This window comes from Mesoplodon bidens (assembly GCF_964165515.1).
Source record: "Mesoplodon bidens genome assembly, chromosome: 7".
In the NCBI taxonomy this organism is placed as follows: Eukaryota; Metazoa; Chordata; class Mammalia; order Artiodactyla; family Ziphiidae; genus Mesoplodon; species Mesoplodon bidens.
In genome coordinates, this window is record NC_138164.1 from 108,075,819 (window position 1) to 108,096,524 (window position 20,706).

General features: G+C 42.0%; 1 protein-coding gene across 3 annotated transcripts in view; it reads left to right on the forward strand.

Annotated features, from left to right (window-relative positions):
• Nucleotides 1–5,616: 5,616 nt before the first annotated feature.
• RTN3 (reticulon 3) overlaps nucleotides 5,617–20,706 on the forward strand; it is a 62,274-nt gene continuing 47,184 nt past the window's right edge. The window contains exon 1 of one of the 3 annotated variants that reach the window (XM_081238985.1): nucleotides 5,617–6,042. In XM_081238985.1, the coding sequence (XP_081095111.1) occupies nucleotides 5,898–6,042 (145 nt within the window). In that variant the 5' untranslated portion in view covers nucleotides 5,617–5,897. The remainder of the gene's footprint in view (nucleotides 6,043–20,706) is intronic. The other 2 variants (XM_081238986.1, XM_081238984.1) reach the window with 2 other exon arrangements.

A 20,706-nucleotide genomic window follows, 5' to 3' on the forward strand; every position in this document is an offset into this window, starting at 1 on the left:
AGAACTACCATATGACCCAGCAATCGCACTACTGGGCATATACCCTGAGAAAACCATAATTCAAAAAGAGTCATGTACCAAAATGTTCATTGCAGCTCTATTTACAATAGGCAGGACATGGAAACAACGTAAGTGTCCGTCATCGGATGAATGGATAAAGAAGATGTGGCACATATATACAATGGAATATTACTCAGCCATAAAAAGAAATGAAATTGAGCTATTTGTAATGAGGTGGATAGACCTAGAGTCTGTCATACAGAGTGAAGTAAGTCAGAAAGAGAAAGACAAATACCATATGCTAACACATATATATGGAATTTAAGAAAAAAAAATGTCATGAAGAACTTCGGGGTAAGACAGGAATAAAGACACAGACCTACTAGAGAATGGACTTGATGATATGGGGAGGGGGATGGGTAAGCTGTGACAAAGCGAGAGAGAGGCATGGACATATATACACTACCAAACGTAAAATAGATAGCTAGTGGGAAGCAGCCGCATAGTACAGGGAGATCAGCTCCGTGCTTTGTAACCACCTAGAGGGGTGGGATAGGGAGGGTGGGAGGGAGGGAGACGCAAGAGGGAAGAGATATGGGAACATATGTATATGTATAACTGATTCACTTTGTTATAAAGCAGAAACTAACACACTATTGTAAAGCAATTATACTCCAATAAAGATGTAAAAAAAAAAAAAAAAGAATTTAAAGTTGAGCATACCTCCCAGCATTCTATATTCCCCTTCCCCATCCTTCTCCATAAGGCTTCTCACCATCTAACTTTGTTTTGTTTTGCGGTACGCGGGCCTCTCACTGTTGTGGCCTCTCTCGTTGTGGGGGCACAGGCTCCGGACGCGCAGGCTCAGCGGCCATGGCTCACGGGCCCAGCCACTCCGCGGCATGCGGGATCTTCCCGGACCGGGGCACGAACCCGTGTCCCCTGCATCGGCAGGCGGAGTCTCAACCACTGCGCCACCAGGGAAGCCCTGACTTTAAGTTTTACTTTTATTTTTGTTTGTCTCTTCCCATGAGAATATAAGTTCCAAATGGACAGGAATTTTTGTTTTGGTTTACTGCTATATCTCCAGTGCCCCCAAACAGTACCAGGCAGATGGTAGAAACTCAAATATTTATTGAATGGAAGAATAAAGAAGGTATACGTTAGGGACTTCCCTGGTGACGCAGTGGTTAAGAATCCACCTGCCAGTGCAGGGGACATGGGTTCGATCCCTGGTCTGGGAAGATCCCACATGCCGCAGAGCAATTAAACCCAGGTGTCACAACTATTGAAGCCCGCGCACCTAGAGCCCGTGCTCCGCAACAGGAGAAGCAACCACAATGAGAAGCCTGTGCACCGCAACGAAAAGCAGCCCCTGCTCGCCGCGACTAGATAAAGCCCGCGCACAGCAACGAAGACCCAATGCAGCCAAAAATAAATAAATAAAATAAATGTTTTTTAAAATACATTACATCTTTCTCAATATAACATCAAGGTCAGTGTCAGCATATCAGCTTCCCCATACACTGTAGAAGTTTTGGGCACTTAGAACAACACTACAAATTATAGGTACACTTTAGGATTAGTCACAGCTTACAAAACAACCCCTGTAAACAAGAAAACTGTTTTGTTATTGTTGTTTCCTTCTCAAGTATCCAGGGTCATCAAAACAGTGGAGGTTCAAAATGCTAAAAATTGATGAGACTGATTTGAGCCTGCCTTCAACCATCTCACTCTGAATTGAGTCATGTGGTATGACCAGAGGCTGAGCTTTCCTTGTGGTTTTCCAGAGTAGGTGACATGTAGACATGTTTGAATGGTCAAGGCCACTGGCTTTGTGGTCAGAATGAGCTGGCTCTGAATTCTAGCTCTGATGCTCACTAGCTGGGCAAAGTTGGGTGAGTTAGTTAACCTCTTTGAATTCATTTTATCATCATCTGCCAAATGATTTGAATACTCAAGTCACAGAGTTGTAGGTTAAATGAGATGTAAGTGTTTGGCAATTATGAATGATGCATAATTAGTGCTCAAAAATTGGTAATCATTATATTCATTCTGGAAAAGCAAAACAATGTCATAAATATTCGAGATGCTAAATTATGTTACAAAGCACAAAAATAGAAAAATTGTTTTCTGCAATAACATCCACTGTGACTCAGGATCCACAGTTTTCCAAAAATAGGGTGTTTATTGCGTGCCAGGCACAGTGCTAGGTAGTAATGCTGCAACAATGCATAAGACACATTCTTGTCCTCCAGAGACTCACAGCCTCCTGGGGTAAACAGCAAGTAATTATCACTCACTGACTGTGCGGACAGCTCAGCCTCCTCTCCTACCACCTACTCGCAGGATCCACATTTAAGCAACGGTCTGGGCACTCAGAAAAGACAGACTGGACTACTGGCGTCCCTGGGTGTCATTTAAATACCTTACTTTGCTCGCCTATAAAATGGTGTATAGGACTTCCCTGGTGGCACAGTGGTTAAGAATCCGCCTGCCAATGCAGGGGACACAGGTTCGAGCCCTGGTCTGGGAAGATCCCACATGCCGCGGAGCAACTAAGCCCGTGCACCACAACTACTGAGCCTGCACTCTAGAGCCCATGAGCCACAACTACTGAACCCACGCGCCTAGAGCCTGTGCTCTGCAACAAGAGAAGCCACCGCGGTGAGAAGCCTGCGCACCGCAACCAAGAGTAGCCCCCGCTCTCCACAACTAGAGAAAGCCCACGCGCAGCAACAAAGACCCAACGCAGCCAAAAATAAAAATTAAAAAAAAAAAACAAAGAAGAATATAGATTTGCTATATTCACCTGTGCACTTGTCACAAAAAGCTCCTAACAGTAATTACCTATGTGAGTGTAGAGGGGGAGACCAGTGGGTGGAGAGGGGTTGGTGATAGAATAAAACTTTATAGTATTATACTTTTGAATATAAACACATCTATGGCATGTGACTATATTAAATTTTTTAATTAAATAATTTTTTTTCTAAAAGTCAAGAAAAAAAATAAACTAGGTAATAAGATGGCCTAGAAAATGATGTGGGAAATTAGCTTTGTAAATACCTGTCCTATAAGGATAGGACCAAGAAGGAAGATTTCCCAGCTCAGTTCCTCAGCAGTAAAAATTGCTCAGAACTCCTGAGAAATGGCTGTACTCCAGTGAGCACTTTAACAATCCCACCTGAGCCCTTCCCTGCCTGAAAACTTATGCTGAATCCCCATTAAGATGAACCCTCAATTCTTTAAGGCTCTGTTACTGCTTCTCCACACTCTGGCCCCAACCCATCTTCCCCATTTTATCTCCCTCTTGTCCTAATTCAAGCCCTTGGCTCTAGCCAACCTGGGCTAACCGTACCCAAAACATCTCACACTTCTAGGCCTCCAGCCACCACAGAAGGCTGTGTTGTGTTATGTTGCACTAATGCAGCCTGTGGAGGGGAGGGGAAGATGGGATCAAATCTAAGCCAAGTTCTGCTAGTCAAGCCAGCATTGACATGCATCATGGGCTGGGCTGGGAGGAAGGGGTGCTTCTGTGTGATTGGTCTGCCCAGAAGGAGGTGTTATTGTATACTTGCACAAAAACAGCCCATGCCTTTGCTTCACACCATTCTCCCTTGCCTTTAATGACCTCCTTACCACTCCAAACTCCTGAGTTAGCTTCTTCATAAAACCTCCCCAAGTCACAATAACTCCATAGTGATTCCCTATATTCTCAAATTCATACAATTCACTTGTCATCTAATCATAGCATTATAATTTTGTGTTGTTTGGGGGTTGTTTTTGGTTGCTATTTAATTTGTATTTTTTTAACTTTATGTATGTTCTAAGCCCCAACTAGCTTGTAAGCTCAGGACAAACATATTTTTGGGATCCCTCCAAAGTTCCCAGGATACCGTCATACACACAGCAAGTGACCAGTAAACATCTGTGGAACAAACCATGCATACAAATAACAGCCCAAGCAAGAGTCAGTCTCAGGGAAATTTACTGGTACAGCAAATGAGAGCAGGAAGGAAAGGCAGCTTCAAGAATTGGATCTAGCACAAAGGCGTCTTATGTAAAAAATCTGAAGGGTTTGAAGAGACCACCAAGACCACATCAATGTCTTGATTTTTATCTTCTTTTCTCTCTTTCTAGATATGGAAACAGGATTCCTTTCCAGCCAGGGTCTGCAGATCCTAGCAATTGCTGTCAGAGTTAGGGACCAGCCTCATTCATTTCCTTATCCAGCACCTAATAATGTAAATTTTTTAAATTTATGCATTTATCAGAATGGGTAGATAACTGGCTTGGTTATCAGATTGGATTGCATTTCTCTTTGTCATCTAAGGGACAGGTTGCTGCAGTGTCATCTGATGCTGTTAAGTGCCAGAGTTAGATATTTGCCACAAAGTTATTCTGGGAAATATTCTCTGTGCCTTTTTTCAGAGTGTTTCAATGGCCAGGAGTTTTTTTCCTGTCTGGGCTTTACCTGACCTTAAAAACTGTCAAGGACAGATGTAGTCCACTGACTGTTCTAGAAGATTTCTTCTGGTCAGATCACTTTTCCTCTCTGTGGCTGCTTGGCTGGCTACCTCCCCCTTCATGAGGTTGCATCTTTACAGGATCTGCTGATCCTGCAGTTGCCCTTCTGGTCATCAATTGCTGCTTTAGCAATAACAAAGCCTACAGTCTTCATCTTTATTACTTCCAGTCTACATTTCCGTTTTTAAAAGAATCAGGCACGTTTCAAATCACTTGACCAGACGTAGGGAGAAGGCTTTGAATTTCGCAAGCCGACCAAAGAGAAGCCAAAAATTGAACAAAATCCAGTATAAGCTAGATATCTGGTTTCAAATACAGTTTTCACCAAGGACGTCTTTTAGGCTACGAATAAAATTCAATTACGTGTCTTTTGTGCCATATTCTCAATTTTTAGTACCTCATTTTACCATCCCCCATAACCACAGCCAGGATGTTATCTCCTGGCTCTTTCTTTTTCATTAGCTCAGCTTTTTTTTCATTCAGAATGTGTCTTCTCTATCTGTTAGTCTATTTAGAGGAGAGGACAACCTTGAGACCCAAGGTGGATACCTCTTTTGGAACAGTAACGAGATAAGAACATGAAGCAGGTTCTGCGGCTGCATTGCAATGTGATTGGAATAAGTAATAGTTTTGCACTCTGTACAGCATCTTTCTCCACCTACCAAATGGGAGATCGTGCCATCTCTGCCTCATGGTGATGAGATGTTATGACACATCCAGAAAAATTCATAAAGCACCTTGCAGAGTGGGCCTACACTGTGTTTTTCACCATTGGAGTTAAGAGCGGGAACGCATCAGACAAAAGACATCGGCTCTGGAATCTGTGGGAAAGATATGCTCCACTAATGGAAGCAAAAAGAAACTTCTATCGTTAAAACACATAATCAGCCTACGCTAAAACATTCACAAAAAGAGCCGTGAAGCAACACTAAGCCGCAGGCCCCCCTCCCACTTCGGCCGCAGTGGTGGGCGGGGCTTGATGCTTGGTCACGCCCCTTGCGCCTAGTCCCCGAGGGGCACGGCCCACCCCAGCCACTGGCCCGGGCGCTGGGCGAAGCTGGTTTTGTCCCTCCTTCCCTGCTAGAGCGCGGAGGGACAGTTCTTGCGCCTGCGCCCTGCGTCGCTGGCCGCCTCAACTCGACCGCCTCCCGCCCGCGCCACCAGCCCGAGGGCCCTTTGTGCGCCTGCGCGCTCGCGCTTCCGCCCTCTCGCGGCGCTCGGCTAAGGCAGTCTGTCTGTCGGACTCTGTCCTCCGAGCGAGGAGAGGCGAGGCGACTTTGGAGAGCCAGCCGCCCGATTATTTTCTTTTCCCTTCCTCTCTCCCGTCCCACATCGCTATTCACCCCTCTCCCGCCTTTGCTCGCGCAGCCATGGCGGAGCCGTCGGCGGCCACTCAGTCCCCATCCGTCTCCTCGTCATCCTCCGTGGCCGAGTCCTCTGCGCCCGGTGGCGGCGGCGGGAGCCCGGGAGCCTGCCCCGCCCTGGGGGCGAAGAGCTGCGGCTCCTCCTGTGCTGGTGAGGCGCGCCGGGGGACCCCGACCTCGGGAGGGGGGGTACCTTCGGGGTCGGGGACTGCAAATCACTCTCGCGTACTGGAAGGCTTCGGCCCTCGGGAAGGAGCGTCTGGAAAATGGGGTAAGGGGGAGGGGAGCGTCAGGTCTTGCAGGCGGTGAGGAAATAACGGGGTGTGAGGAAAACAGGTTGGGGGAGGGGAGATACTCTGGAGAGTGGGCGTTAACGCCGAGACCGGGCAGGTGGGGAAAGACACGGGTTCGGGGGGAGCCGTCCTCTGAACCGGGGTGATTTAGTGGAGGATTAGAGAGATTGAGCGGATTGGGGCAGGTTGGTGGTAGGAGAAATGACTCCTTACGATTTTGAGGGGATGGTGGTGAAAAGGTTGGGCTGCATTGCAGGTTTTGCAAACAGGTGTTGACATAATCAGCCATTCGTAGTCTTCCAAAAAACATGGTTTTTTTTGGTTGCCCGTGGGAAAGATGAGGAAGTTTAATGGAAACACTGAGGCCGTTTTCTATACTGTTTTCATCTGCCTTTAATTTTTTGTGGCCAGACACCGAATGCCCGATTTTTCTGAGGCTCCGAGGTAGAAGGAGGCGTGATGAGAATAGCTCAGGGAAGATTTGGGAGGGAGCTGCTGATGGTCCAAGATGGATCCGTGGCTGCATCTGCAGCACAGCCTGCTCTTCACTGGCGCGGCGTCGGGGTGGGGACACGAGGGTAGCTGCTTATATTCTAGAAGATAATAGGTAGAGTCATGCCAAGCTATCAACATATTTTAATTTCATGCTTTTTGTCGGCTATTATTGATCGAAGTATAACAAAAGGGAGTGTTTCCCGCAGACAGGGGGGAGGGGGAGAAAAGTCAGACAAAGCAGGGGCTGGTTGAACCCCCTTCTCCTCCCATCTCTGTGAAAGACTAGGAGGGAAGCTGCAGGCCGCTTTCAGTTTCCATTGTATAACGCGTCTGCCTGGTGGTGGGAGCTGGCTGGCAAGCTCCCCTCGTGCAGAGATCTGCAGTGCAGATGCCTTCTTGAGGGGGGAAAAAAAAAAGCACCATGAGCAGGTGGTGGTTCTTAAAGGAACTCAGTCTTCCAAGAAGAAGAAGAAAAAAAAAAGCTTTTTGTCAAAAGAAGGGCCATAAGCTTGGCAGAGTACAGATAATTTTGCTGTTTATTCAGTTACCTTAAAGGATTTTGAGACGTTTTAAAATGCTTCATCGTCTCCTTTGCCAGAATCTTGGGTTGATTGTTCTAAAGAACAAAATTGATCTTAGCTCTAAGTATATTCTCTACGTGTTTTTCGAACAGTGGATTTCCACGTAAGAGCTTTGGTACTCATTTGGATTTTCCAGTGTGGTTATGGCCATTTCAGTCGAAACAGTATCAGAGGAAGCTTCTGCAAGGCCAAGATTACATGTCCACATAAAGGAATGAAGCAGCAAATTTAGAACCCTTGTCCCCTTTAAACTACCACTGTTTCTCCTCCAAATTTCGGTGTTCTGGGCAAAGGTCCAGATGAACAGCAGCTTCCTTATATATTTAGCAACTTGGTCTTTTGGCTCTAATCACTTGTCATTGGTTACTCTTTGGTTGTTGGCCCTTTTGTGCATACCTTTTGATTTCTCTTGGTTTTAAATTTTTGATACAGTTGAAAAATAAATTAGATACTCTCTCCACCTTAAAGTCTTACCCATTGCAAATATGTATTAATATTGTGTAAAAATCATTAATACAGTTTTAGTGGGTTCAGTGCAAGATCCTCATTTGTCAGGTCACTACTGGAAAAGTTTAGCTTAAGACACTGCAGTGTATAGTCATCATTTCATTGCAGAAGCTCTTCCTCCTTACAGAATGCTTTCCGCAACTCTCAGAGGAAATGTCTCAAGCTTTTGCACCATGAAAATAAGATGAAGTCTGTTATTCCAAAATTTGACTCATTTAAAATGGATTCTTAAAAAATTTACCTTGTTTTAAAAATCTGTAAGTGTTGGGTTTCCCTGGTGGTGCAGTGGTTGAGAGTCCGCCTGCCGATGCAGGGGACACGGGTTTGTGCCCCGGTCCGGGAAGATGCCACATGCCGCAGAGCGGCTGGGCCCGTGAGCCATGGCCACTGAGCCTGCGCGTCCGGAGCACAGGCTCTGCAACGAGAGGCCACAGCAGTGAGAGGCCCGCGTGCCGCAAAAAAAAAAAAAAATTAAAAAATAAAAATCTGTGTTGATGTCAACCTTTAGCTTCACTTTCATTCACCAAGCTCCTCTTGGTTTTAGAGACTTTCAAAAAATAAAAAAAGAAGAGGAAGTGGTCACTTGGTGCCTGCAGGAGACAATTGTGTCTTGACTGACCTGTCCAAATTTTAGAAATTTAGTTCCTACCTAAAGGTGATCAGCAATAGCACTCTCTCTTCCAGTGCATCGGGTATTAGTGCAGCTGGCAATGATGTACGCTTGGAGAAGGTCGGGGCCAGGATTGGCTTCCCGGATTTCTGCCTTTGAAGGAAAGTGAGGATTTCAAAGGCAGAAATTTGAGGTTGAGGTAGAAAATACGTAAATAATTAGTGCTCTTTTCAGGATGAGGGTTGCCTTATTAGACATCAAGTATAGATACCTGTCTATTGTCTGATGTTTAAAAGTGCTTTAATAGCTTGTTGTCTGTAGCCTTTGAAATTCTATAACTTGCTAGAGACTATTCTTTATTACTGCTGTGAAAATCATGGTGCCAAAATAAAGCTACATTTCTTGTGTCTGTTTGTGGAAGTTAGCTTAAAGCAAAAACAGCTTGGACAACTAAAAAATATTTTAATGCTTTAATGCTTTAAATACTTCTTTTTCACTCATGAAACTGAGTTGTTCTGTGTACTTTTTAAGGCATCATTTTTACGCTTTGTTCTAACACGTCAATCAATCATATGATTATGTTGTAACTTGTATTTTCAGTCTTAACTCTTGAGTAAAACAGAACTCTGACCACCTGTTCAACACTGACATCTGTATTGTATTCATCTCAGATTAGCAGTGACAGTATAACATGGTGATAAACACACAGACTTGAGCCCCAGAGACACCTAGATTTCAATCCTGTCTCTCTCATTAATTGTATGACCTTGTGCACATCCTAAGCCTCAGGAACGTGACCTAGACAAATTTGCTTTGCTGCCCTTAGATCCTAACTTTGATTGAATAACAATACCTAGTACTTGATACATCTATTTTGCCGGTTTGAAGCACATAGATACAAAAAACAGTTGAATTACAAGTGAGAAATCATTTAATCTTCCTCCCAGTAAAGGATACTCTTATATCTTTTTCTGCTTTCTAAAAGCGAGGCAGTTGTTTCAGCTTCTGACCCCTCATATTAATAAGAGCTGCCACTCCTTTCACTCACCTGATCTGTTAAAGAAGTTGAGGGGGAGCCAGGATGTTTCATAGATCGCTTGGCATCAGTATGCTTAAATACTTTCTGCAGCATTCTGACCATAAGTATAGTTATGATACATTGTGAAACTCCTATCAGTGGAAGCAAGAGTACAGGAGACAGCAAGAATGGTCATGTCAGTATGGTTTACAAATGCCTATTGACTAAGGTGGTTTTTATTCCCCAGGAATAGAAGATTTCTTTTAATGCTGTTTTCTTTTAGAGTCAATTCACAAATAGTTTAACGACTATGATCAAACAAACCAGTCTATGTATATTTAACACTTACACCTTTCTTAAATTGAAATCTCTTGGGAATTGTTCATGTAGTAGCTGGTAAGAGCATCAGTGTTTTTATTTTTATTATTTTAGTGATGGTCTGAAAACAAAATAAAATATTATTGCTTTTATTGTATTCTGTCGTGAGGAAATTATATACTGGTCCTGATACAGGAGGCACCTGTTTAATCCTGTGCAGGTTACAAGCATTTGTAAACAAAGCTTGGTAGTGAAGGAATTGGTGATGTGCCATTGAAGGGCCAGGGGAAAGTTAAGGTTTCCAGTTTTGTGTGAGCCAAGAGGTTGTTTGTTCTTTAGAAGGGCACTTCTCTTTAGACTAGCCATAAACCTAGAATTTACCACTTTTGTAATTCTGAGCAGAATTAACAAAAGCTCCAAATAAATGGTTAGCTATGCATTATTTGTTGCGTGTACCTAGCTTATAGTTTGTGTTCAACTTTATTGTTAATGATGAATTTATAACTGCCTCCTAAACTGTACAGACTTGTGAAAAATATGTACATTTCATAGTAAAACTTTTAAAATAAAAATTACCAAGTCGATATTATGTTCATATCATTTAAGTCATTCAGGAGTTGTGCAGGAGACTGACATCTTTTATTCTGTTTATCCATAACAGCTATTCTAGAATTAATTTGGATCATCGGGTATGTTATAGGTGTTTTGAAAAAGTACGTATGCTACATAAGTTTAGCTGTAATCAGTATTGCTTGTGATTACATCATTGAAGTCTTTTACTGCATATCTGACTAGTAACATCTGTTATTAGAGTATGACATGTTACTCTGTAATACTGCAATTTCAGAGAGAATCCGTTTATTTCTTTTTTCTTTTGACGGGGTGGGGAGAGGCTGCACTGCATGGCTTGTGGGATCTTAGTTCCCCGACAAGGGACTGAACCTGGGCCACGGCAGTGAAAGCGCCGAGTCCTAACCACTGGACGGCCAGGGAATTCCCAGAGAGAATTCCTTTAAATACTGTATAGGATTTGCATTTCTGTTTTACGTTTTGGGGGTGGTGGTAATTGTTACCAGTTAGCCTCCTCTTGTGATGGTCTCTTTAAATTTCAAAGAAATATTCGTATCTGTTTTTTCCAATCTACTGGTTGAGTTTTGCCTGTAAGCACATCCTCATACCTAGTGGGGAGGCGGGTCGGGGGGTGGCAGAAGGAGCTGTTTGACTTGTTCCTCACTGGCAATTTGCCCTTGAGGGTATATTGAAGGGTATTCTGAAAAACATTTTTAGCAAAACTAATACAGAGCCACCTGAAGGCATTTCAGCAGTGAGCATTGTCTTCTTTTTACATAAAGTTGGAAATATTTGATTTTTTATATCTTACCTTTGTATATTGCTTTATGGTTTAATTTGTGCCCATACATTAACTTAATTCAACAAATGTTTGAGTATACATTAAAGCTCTTTGTTAGTTGCTGTGTGTACAACATCTCTCTTAGAGGTTGTATTCGATAGGAGAAAGACTTATATTTTTTATCTGTGAGGTGGGTAGTGAAATAAATCTCACTTTACAGATGAGGAATCAGAGAAATTAAGTGATATGCCCAAAGGTTTGTGTCTGTGAAGTTGAAGATAGGATAAAACAGGGATTGAGGACCAACTCAGTTCTTTCAAATATGTACACTGCCTCTCTTTGAAATTTGAAACAGCATGTGATAAAAACGGTTCAGTCATCCTCTTGAATTCAGTTATTGGTTAACTGAGTCCAGTTAACTTAGAAACCGTCACTTCTGGTCCCATGGTTCCTAAGCCGGGTGCCTTTTTGCTCCACCGTTCTACAGAAACATCTCTTGTCAAGTTCACCAGTTATTTTCCACATTGTTAACTCCAGTGGTTACTTCTCTTCCTCATTTTATTTTATTTTAATTAATCAATTAATTTATTTATTTTTGGCTGCGTTGGGTCTTCGTTGCTGTGTGCGGGCTTTCTCTAACTGTGGCGAGCAGGGGCTACTCTTCGTTGCGGTGTGCGGGCTTCTCATTGCAGTGGGTTCTCATTGCGGAGCACAGGCTCTAGGCACGTGGGCTTCAGTAGTTGTGGCACACGGGCTCAGTAGTTGTGGCTCGCAGGCTCAGTAGTTGTGGCGCACAGACTTAGTTGCTCCGCGGCATGTGGGATCTTCCCGGACCAGGGCTCGAACCCGTGTCCCCTACATTGGCAGGCAGATTCTTAACCACTGCGCCACCAGGGAAGCCCTCTTCCTCATTTTAAATGCCCTTGATTCCTCTCTTTCCTTCATACAACAATCAGCAAATCCTATTGATTCTACCTTCAGAATATATTCAGTGACTACTAGTTTTCTCAAGTTCCATTGCTACCACCCTGGTCCAGGCTGTTATCATAGCTCTCCTGGATCACTGCAGTTGCCTCCTAAGTGGTCTCCAGACTTTCTCCCTTGGCTCTCTTCAGTCTTTTCTCTGCACAGCAGCTGGTGGAAGCCTGTGAAAAATGTAAGTCAGATTATTTCGCTCATTGGCAAATGCTCCAGTAGCTTCTGATCCCACTCAGATTAAATGCTGAAGTCCTTAGAAGGCTTATGAAGCCCTATAATATCTGGTCCCAGCCTCCCCCTTGCTTACCCAGCTTTAGCCACACTGATCATGCTGTTCTTCACACCAGGAATAGCTCTCTACCGCCGTCTTTGCTGTTCACTGTGCCTAGAATGCTCTTCCCTCATACATTCTCGCAGCTCTTCACTTTCTCACCTCCTTTAGGTCTTTCCCTGGCCACCTGATCTAACTTGCACAAGAGAAAAAACACCTTGTAGGCCTTTCCTGCTTTATCTTTCTTACCACTTGTCATAATCTATCTTACAGTATTTGACTTATTTATTTTGTATATTGTCTGTCTGCCACGGTAGAATATAAGTTCCATCAGAGTGGAGATTTTTGCTGCTTTATTCACTGCTCTATCTCTAATGCCTGAACAGAACCTGGCACAAAGCAGACCCTCGGATGTTTTTGAAAGAGAGCAGAGACCTTACTGTTTTTGTTCAGCAACTAAAACTAATCCTGGGCTCATAATAGATATTCAGTAAATTTATGGAATGGATAGATAGTTGGAGAAACCTTATTCCCAGAAAAATACGCATATAAATGAAGTATTGCATGAACTTTCACAGATTCGTGAACTACTATGAAATCTACTCATAAACCTCAGGTAAAGAAAATTTAGTTTTTAAAAGTCAAATTATAAGCGTTGCAAAAACTTACACATATGGAAATTTATATATTCATTTAGGTGCTGAGGAGAGAATTTTCATGTAAGCGCATAAAACTATATCCAAATATATCGTACGTTACTGTCCTTACTTCTGGACTCTAGGTATTAAGTCCACTAATGGCCTTAATCCAGAAAATTATAACCACTTGAATGCCACATTTTGGTGTATTAGAAAGAGACTCACTTCCAATAAGGACTCAATGGTAGGCTAGTCTGATGTGTCAGAATTTTAAAATACGTTAGAATAAGTTTGATTCCCATCTTACTCCTAACAGAATCTGAGATTTTGATTTGATACGTTTCAAACATTATTTGGAGAAGGGTAAGATATTCCTAACAACAGTAAATGTAGCACTACTTTAGAAGTTGGGTTATTAAAATATTTGTAACCAATTTACTGTTTATACAGTCCAATTTCTTTCTGTCAGGCTTTCTAATGTTGTTTCTTTTGCAACAAGAGTTCTGCTTATTTTTCCTTTTAGATTGCATATGCATTTACTCCACAAACGTACAAAGAAAGCTTTCCAACTCTTTTTAGTGTTGTAACAGAGTGAGCATCTTGACTTATACTAGAGGGAACTACATTACTACATTAGTAGGACTAATATCCAGTAGCTACTCAAAGTCTGTTTTTGAAATAACAATTTAAACTTTTACTGTTTAGTTTTCACCAAACATTTATTAAGGCTCTGTAATGTTCAGGCCTCCATATTCTGTGCCTTCTACTATATGCTGACCATCATATTCTGTGCCTATGAAAGATACAGGGACATGTAAGGTGGCCCGTAGCCGTAAGGTGCTTCCAGTCAGGTTGGAATTTATTTCCAATAGCAAATAAATTGAATGTATTTAACTAGATATTAGATCTTATCTAGGTTTATTGGTTCCAGAGGACCAAAACATTACTAATTGGTCTATTTACCATAGTTATGTTAGCTCTAGTAAATTAAAAATTAGCCTGCCAGTTTATGTAGATTCTCCCCATGCCTTAAGTTTGGAAAGTGCTTAGTAACTTGCTTCCAAAGGGTACAGTGTAGAAGGGTGGGGAGAAGTACTACCGTGGAGAAACTTGGCAAACTCTACCTCAGCCAGGGGATCAAGGTTAATATCATCAGTGGTAAGTCATATTAATAGTATGAACCCTTGATATGGTGTGACAAGGATGGCCCTTCATCTCAGTGAAGGGTTACCACCTCAGTGGTAGTCCTCCCTAAAACTCATAACTCCAGTCTAACCATGAGAAAAACATCAGACAAATCCAAATTGAGGGACATTCTGCAAAATATCTGAGCAGTACTGCTCAAAACTGTCAAGATCATGAAAGTAAGGAGAGTCTGAGAAATTGTCATAGTCCACAGGAGGCTCAGGAGACATGATGACAAAATGTGACGTGGTATCCTGGATGGGATCTTAGAACAGGAAGGGGGCAATAGGGAAAAATTAATGAAATCACAACGAAGTGTGGGCTTTAGTTATTAGTAATGTATCAATATTAGTTCATTAACTCTGACAAATGTACCACAATACTAATGTAACATGTTAATGGCGGAAACAGTGCTGGATATAAAGCAACACTCTACAATCTTTTTGCCTTTTCTGTAAATCTAAAATTATTCTCAAAAATTTTTTTTTCAAAAAGAGGGAGAAAGACTTAATCATGAAATAAATTATTTTGGAAGAGGCAAGCAGGTCCAAGTAATGCAGTGGAGGTCCTAGCCAGCACAAAAAGGTAAGAAAAAGAAAAAAAGGGCATTAAGTTTTGGGAGAAAAATCAGTCTGCCTATTCCTGGAGCTCTGATGGGGGAGAGGGCAGTAATTGGCTCCCTTTAGCAGTTTTTACTGAGATCATGAGTTGCCATCAAGAATGGTGGTCATGAGAGAGAGTGGAAAGATTGACATTTTTTTGTGGCCCAGCTATAAAGCAAAAAGGAAAACTACATGATAAAAATCATTTGTTTTGATATTAGAGAGAATTTTTTTAATTAATTAATTAATTTATTTGGCTGCACCGGGTCTTAGTTGGCGGCACGCGGGATCTTTAAGTTGCAGCATGTGGGATCTTTAGTTGCAGCACGCAAACTCTTAGTTGCGGCATGTGGGCTCTAGTTCCCTGACCAGGGATCAAACGCAGGCCTGCTGCATTGGGAGAGTGGAGTCTTAGCCACTGGACCACCAGGGAAGTCCCTAGAGAGAATATTAATATTAGAAGAGATGTTTAAAAGAGCCAATGAATTTCTCATTTTCATTATATTAGTTTTAGATAAAATTTCAAATACTTTATTTTTCCTTATGTATTAGAAAATGCTTTAATAATCTATAGAAACTAACACAAAGGAAAAAGCTTTGGCATTAAATTGTAGAAGTCATTATACAAAGTTGTTCCTAGAGTAACTTACTTCTCTAAAAAATCATCTGTATTCTGCTGGTGTTGAAGGACAGATATCACCAAAATAAACAATTCACTGAAGCTGTTTTTACTGCAGTTTAGAAAATTCAAACAGTCAGATTTATTTAGTGTATCTTCCCCAGGTGATCTGACTGGTAGAGTGATAGAGAAGAAGCACAGGCTTTCAGGAAAAGTTCAGGTTTAAATCTTGATTCTGACACTTACAAGCTTCAGTTTTTGTAAGGATTTGATTTATAATGTATATAAATACTTAATTCAGTGTCTATCACAGATACTTGGGACTCAGTAAGGGAAATGAAGCTGTTTTCAAAGAGGATGATTTTTTTTTTTTTTAGTTTTAGTTTTAGTTTTGACAGTTTGTTGCAGCTTAAAGTATTATCAATATTGAAAATCCAGTGGTGTGAAGACTAGTAAGATTATTCACTAAATGGTTTTATTGAAAGACCTGTTAGAGATCCCATTTTAGGTGTCCTTTTTCTCCCTTGAAGGTAACTAACCCGTTCCATGTGGGGGGGAGCATAGGTATGTGTTAGGAAGTATAAGAAAAATGTATGTTCATAATAGAAAATTTAGGAAACAAAAATGTAAAGAAAATTAAAAATCAGTGGGTACTGTATCCTTTCATTTTGTAACAATCTTTTTTTTTTTTTTTTTTTTTTTTGCGGTACGCGGGCCTCTCACTGTTGTGGCCTCTCCCGTTGCGGAGCACAGGCTCCGGACGCGCAGGCTCAGCGGCCATGGCTCACGGGCCCAGCCGCTCCGCGGCATGTGGGATCTTCCCGGACCGGGGCACGAACCCGTGTCCCCTGCATTGGCAGGCGGACTCTCAACCACTGCGCCACCAGGGAAGCCCTACAATACAGTTTTTAATGAATAGTATCCCATCGTATGGATATACCAAAACCTATTTAACCAGTCCCTAATAGATTTTTATTAAATTTCCTTAATATTTGTGATAAACAATCTTATAACTTCATATTTGCACAGATTTATGGGACTTCCCTTTGTGGTCCAGTGGTTAAGAATCCGCCTTCCAATGCAGGGGATGCAGGTTCGAACCTTGGTTGGGGAACTAAGATCCCACGTGCCGCGGGGCAACTAAGCCCACACCCATGCACCGCGATGGAAGAGCCTGCATGCCGCAACTAAGACCTGACACAGCCAAATAAATAAACAAATAAAACATATATGCACAGATTTATTATTTTATTTATAAATAAATTAATTATTTATTGGAATTAGGTTTCATCAGGTCGACTCGTACTTTTTTATCCCTTACCTTCTAGCAACTTCCTGGACTTTGTTCCTGCAAATATTGCTTCTTTTTCATGTTCAGTCTTTTTCCTTCTGCTTGCTCCTTTCTCTATATAAATATGCTTGTCACTTCCGTTCCTAAAAATCTTTCCCTTGACTCTGCCTCTCCCTCTAGGTGCTGCCCAGTTTTTAGTCCTTCCCTTTATCATCATACTTCGTACACTTTAAACTTCCATTCACTCCTCAGTCTTCAGTGCTTGGCCCGCTCCCCACCCCTCTCTCTATAGAGTCATCAATGCTAAATTACTTGATTACTTAATTTCAGTGACCCATTTGAAAGTCTTAACCACTCATCGGCTTTTTTTTTTTAATATATTCATTTATTTATTTGTATTTATTTTTGGCTGTGTTGAGTCTTCGTTGCTGTGCGTGAGCTTTCTCTAGTTGCAGCAAGCAGGGGCTACTCTGTTACGGTACGCAGGCTTCTCATTGTCGTGGCTTCTCTTGTTGCAGGGCACGGGCTCTAGAGCGCAGGCTCAGTGTTGTGGCGCACGGGCTTAGTTGCTCCACGGCATGTGGGGTCTTCCAGGACCAGGGCTTGAACCCATGTCCCCTGAATTGGGAGGTGGATTCTTAACCACTGTCCACCAGGGAAGCCCCACTCATTGGATTTTGACTCTGTTAATCTTTCTCTAAAGCTTTCTCCAAGTGACACCATTTTCCCCCACACTGACTCCTTTCTGTCTCCTTCACTGGTAGTTCTTTCTTGCTCCTCTTTAAATATTGGTAGTGTATCTCAAGATTCCATTGTTAACAGCTCTCTGATTCTCCCTGGACAAATTCATTCACTCCAGTGGTGTCAGTTCTCACCCAAATGTTAACTCCCAGATGTTTATCTATAACCCTTACCTGTCTCCTGAGCTTATTCATATTGGTAAACAGTTTCCTCTTTGATATGCCTTAGACAACTTATTTTTAGTGGAAATTAATATAAAGAATTCCTTTTCCTCTGTTTCATTCCCCAACCAAGTGGCATTTCATGTAGTCCTTCAGTCCTTTGATTTTTGCTTTTCCAGTCTCCAACATCCAATGACCAAGTCCAGGCCATTCTGTCCTGTCGTATCTATCCCCTTATTCCCATCCTCATTGCCTTAGTTAAGCCCTCATGTCTTGCCAAGATTATGTAGTAGCTTTTCATTTAAGTCCATACTCTACCCTGCTGCTAGAGTTCTCTTTAAAATACATGTGATATTGTGAATCCCTTACCTTCAGTGATGCCTCATTATACATAATATCCAAATTTCATTACATGACATTTAAAGCCATTTGGAATCTGATTAGTTGTTCCTTCTCCCTAGAATGCCTTCCCCTGTCTTGTTCACCTGACGAACGTCTCTTCTGCCTCTGCTGCATTCCCACAATGCATACAGTTTTGCTGGTTTGTCTTTTTCAGTTGCTTGTGCACAACCATCATCTCTGTGCTAATACAGTGCCTAGACCTAGCTACTTGAAGATAATGTTTGATTTAATTAATAGTATTTGAGCATTAAGGTTGCCTTTTTTGGGTTCAGTTGCCTGTAGCATAAATATGGCATATGAGTACAACATGGTTTTGTAAGTTAGAAGACCTCATGCAATATTGTTGCAAACTACTACTGGTTATCTGTGTTCTGTGTCAAAATAGATGCTATTGCATAAAACTTTGTATGTCGAAATTTTCCATTAGGAGGGGTGTCAGGTGGAGATGAAAAGTTCATAGGATCTTTTTTGTCATCAGGCTTATTTAGCATTTGGATTTTCAGATTTGTTCAGTTGGCAGAGATTTAATGTTGCAGATAATTGCATACAGAAGTGAACCCATCTGGGGGCCTTCCTGGTGGCGCAGTGGTTAAGAATCTGCCTACCAATGCAGGGGAGACGGGTTCAAACCCTGGTCCGGGAAGATTCCCACATGCTGCGGAGCAAGGAGCAACTAAGCCCCATGCGCCACAGCTACGGAGCCTGCGCTCTAGAGCCCACGTGCCACAACTACTGAAGCCCGAGCGCCTAGAGCCTGTGCTCTTCAACAAGAGAAGCCACTGCAGTGAGAAGCCTGCGCACCACAACAAAGAGTAGCCCCCTCTCGCTGCAACTAGAGAAAGCCCTCGCACAGCAGCGAAGACCCAATGCAGCCATAAATAAATAAATAAATTTAAAAGAAAAGAAATGAACCCATCTGGAAACATTAAAGAAATAGATAGAAATGCTTGCTTTAACAAGGAAAGGTGAATTGTTTTTCATTTGTAGGAGTAAATGTGATGCTTCATTTTAAGATAATTAAAAAGTAGTGAATTTTTAAATTCTGGTCTAGAGTTACTGAATTACTGCCTCTTGTCCACTAAATTCTGCCTTGGTGTTAACATGCTCCATGTCTGTTGACTAAATAGTTTTCTTTTTTTTTTTTTGCGGTACGCGGGCCTCTCACTGTTGTGGCCTCTCCCGTTGCGGAGCACAGGCTCCGGACGCGCAGGCTCAGCGGCCATGGCTCACGGGCCCAGCCACTCCGCGGCATATGGGATCTTCCCGGACCGGGGCACAAACCCGTGTCCCCTGCATCGGCAGGCGGACTCTGAACCACTGCGCCACCAGGGAAGCCCCAATAGTTTGCTTTTTTTTAACTGAGGTATAGTTGATGTTCAATATTATGTACATTACAGATGCACAATGCAGTGATTCACAATTTTTACGGGTTATACTCCATTTATAGTTACTATAAAATATAGGCTATATTCCCTGTGTTGTATTTAGATTAGTACTTACAGATATACTGATGGCCCAGTCCTTTAAAGCAATCTCCTCAATTTAAGTGTATCTCTAATATTTGTGAAAACATTTTTATAATTACAAGAAAAAAGGCGTTAAGTAAAGATCAGTATATTTAGGGGCACTTTTGGAGGGTTTTGTTTTTCACATGCTGTTTTTATTAATTTTTTTTCCATTTTTACCAATGGCAATTTATATTCTGTTTCATGATTTTTCTTTTAAGGCCAAAGGTTGTAGTGAAAAGCAAATCTCCCTCCTGCCCCAGACCTCAAAGTCCCTTTTGTTGCCAGTTAACAAATGGAGGCACACTGAATGCACTTCAGTACTTTGGTTTTTAATTTAATATATCAACATATATAGCTGTACCTCATTCTTTTTCATAGCAGCAAGTATTCCATTATTTGGATGTAACTAAGTAGACGTCTATTGATGGTCATTTAGATTATTCCTAGTATTTATAACCAGTGCTCTTATGAATATCCTTATATACATGTCTTTGTACATGTATGCAAATATATCTGCCAAGTCAGAGATTATGTGCAGGAGGTGGCGGAGAAAGTCTATGCATTTAAAATTTTGATATATGTTGCCAAATTTAGAGAAGTATAATTTTAGAGATGGAAGATTTCTCATGTTGGTGCTGTTTTCCCAGTGGATTAATAGTGATTAAAAGTATTTAATCATTAAAAGTATTCAGTGTCAGGCTTCCCTGGTGGCGCAGTGGTTGAGAGTCCGCCTGCCGATGTGGGGGACGCGGGTTCGTGCCCCGGTCCGGGAATATCCCACATGCCGGGGAGCGGCTGGGCCCGTGAGCCATGGCCGCTGAGCCTGCGTGTCGGGAGCCTGTGCTCCGCGACGGGAGAGGCCACAACAGTGAGAGGCCCGCGTACCGAAAAAAAAAAAAAAAAAAAAAAAAGTATTCAGGGTCAATTTTACGTATTTGCCAACTATAATGTTTAGTACTCATATTCGTGACTGACTCCTCAAAATGAAGTTGAAAATGGTTACAAGCAAAATCAGTTAGTACTCAGATCCCTGTTTTTCCTTCCCCACATGAAGTTGCAGGCGAGCATTATCTTTCTTGAGGTTATACTTGTTTAAAAATGCTAGGGGTTCCTCTTTTCTTCCTTTGCAGGTGAGAATATTTGACCAAAAAATTGAATTGATTAACTTTTAGAAATGCATCTTGAAAATGAATTAAGGTTTTGCTGCCAGGTGAGTGAAAACAGTAATTGGAAGTATAGATTTGGG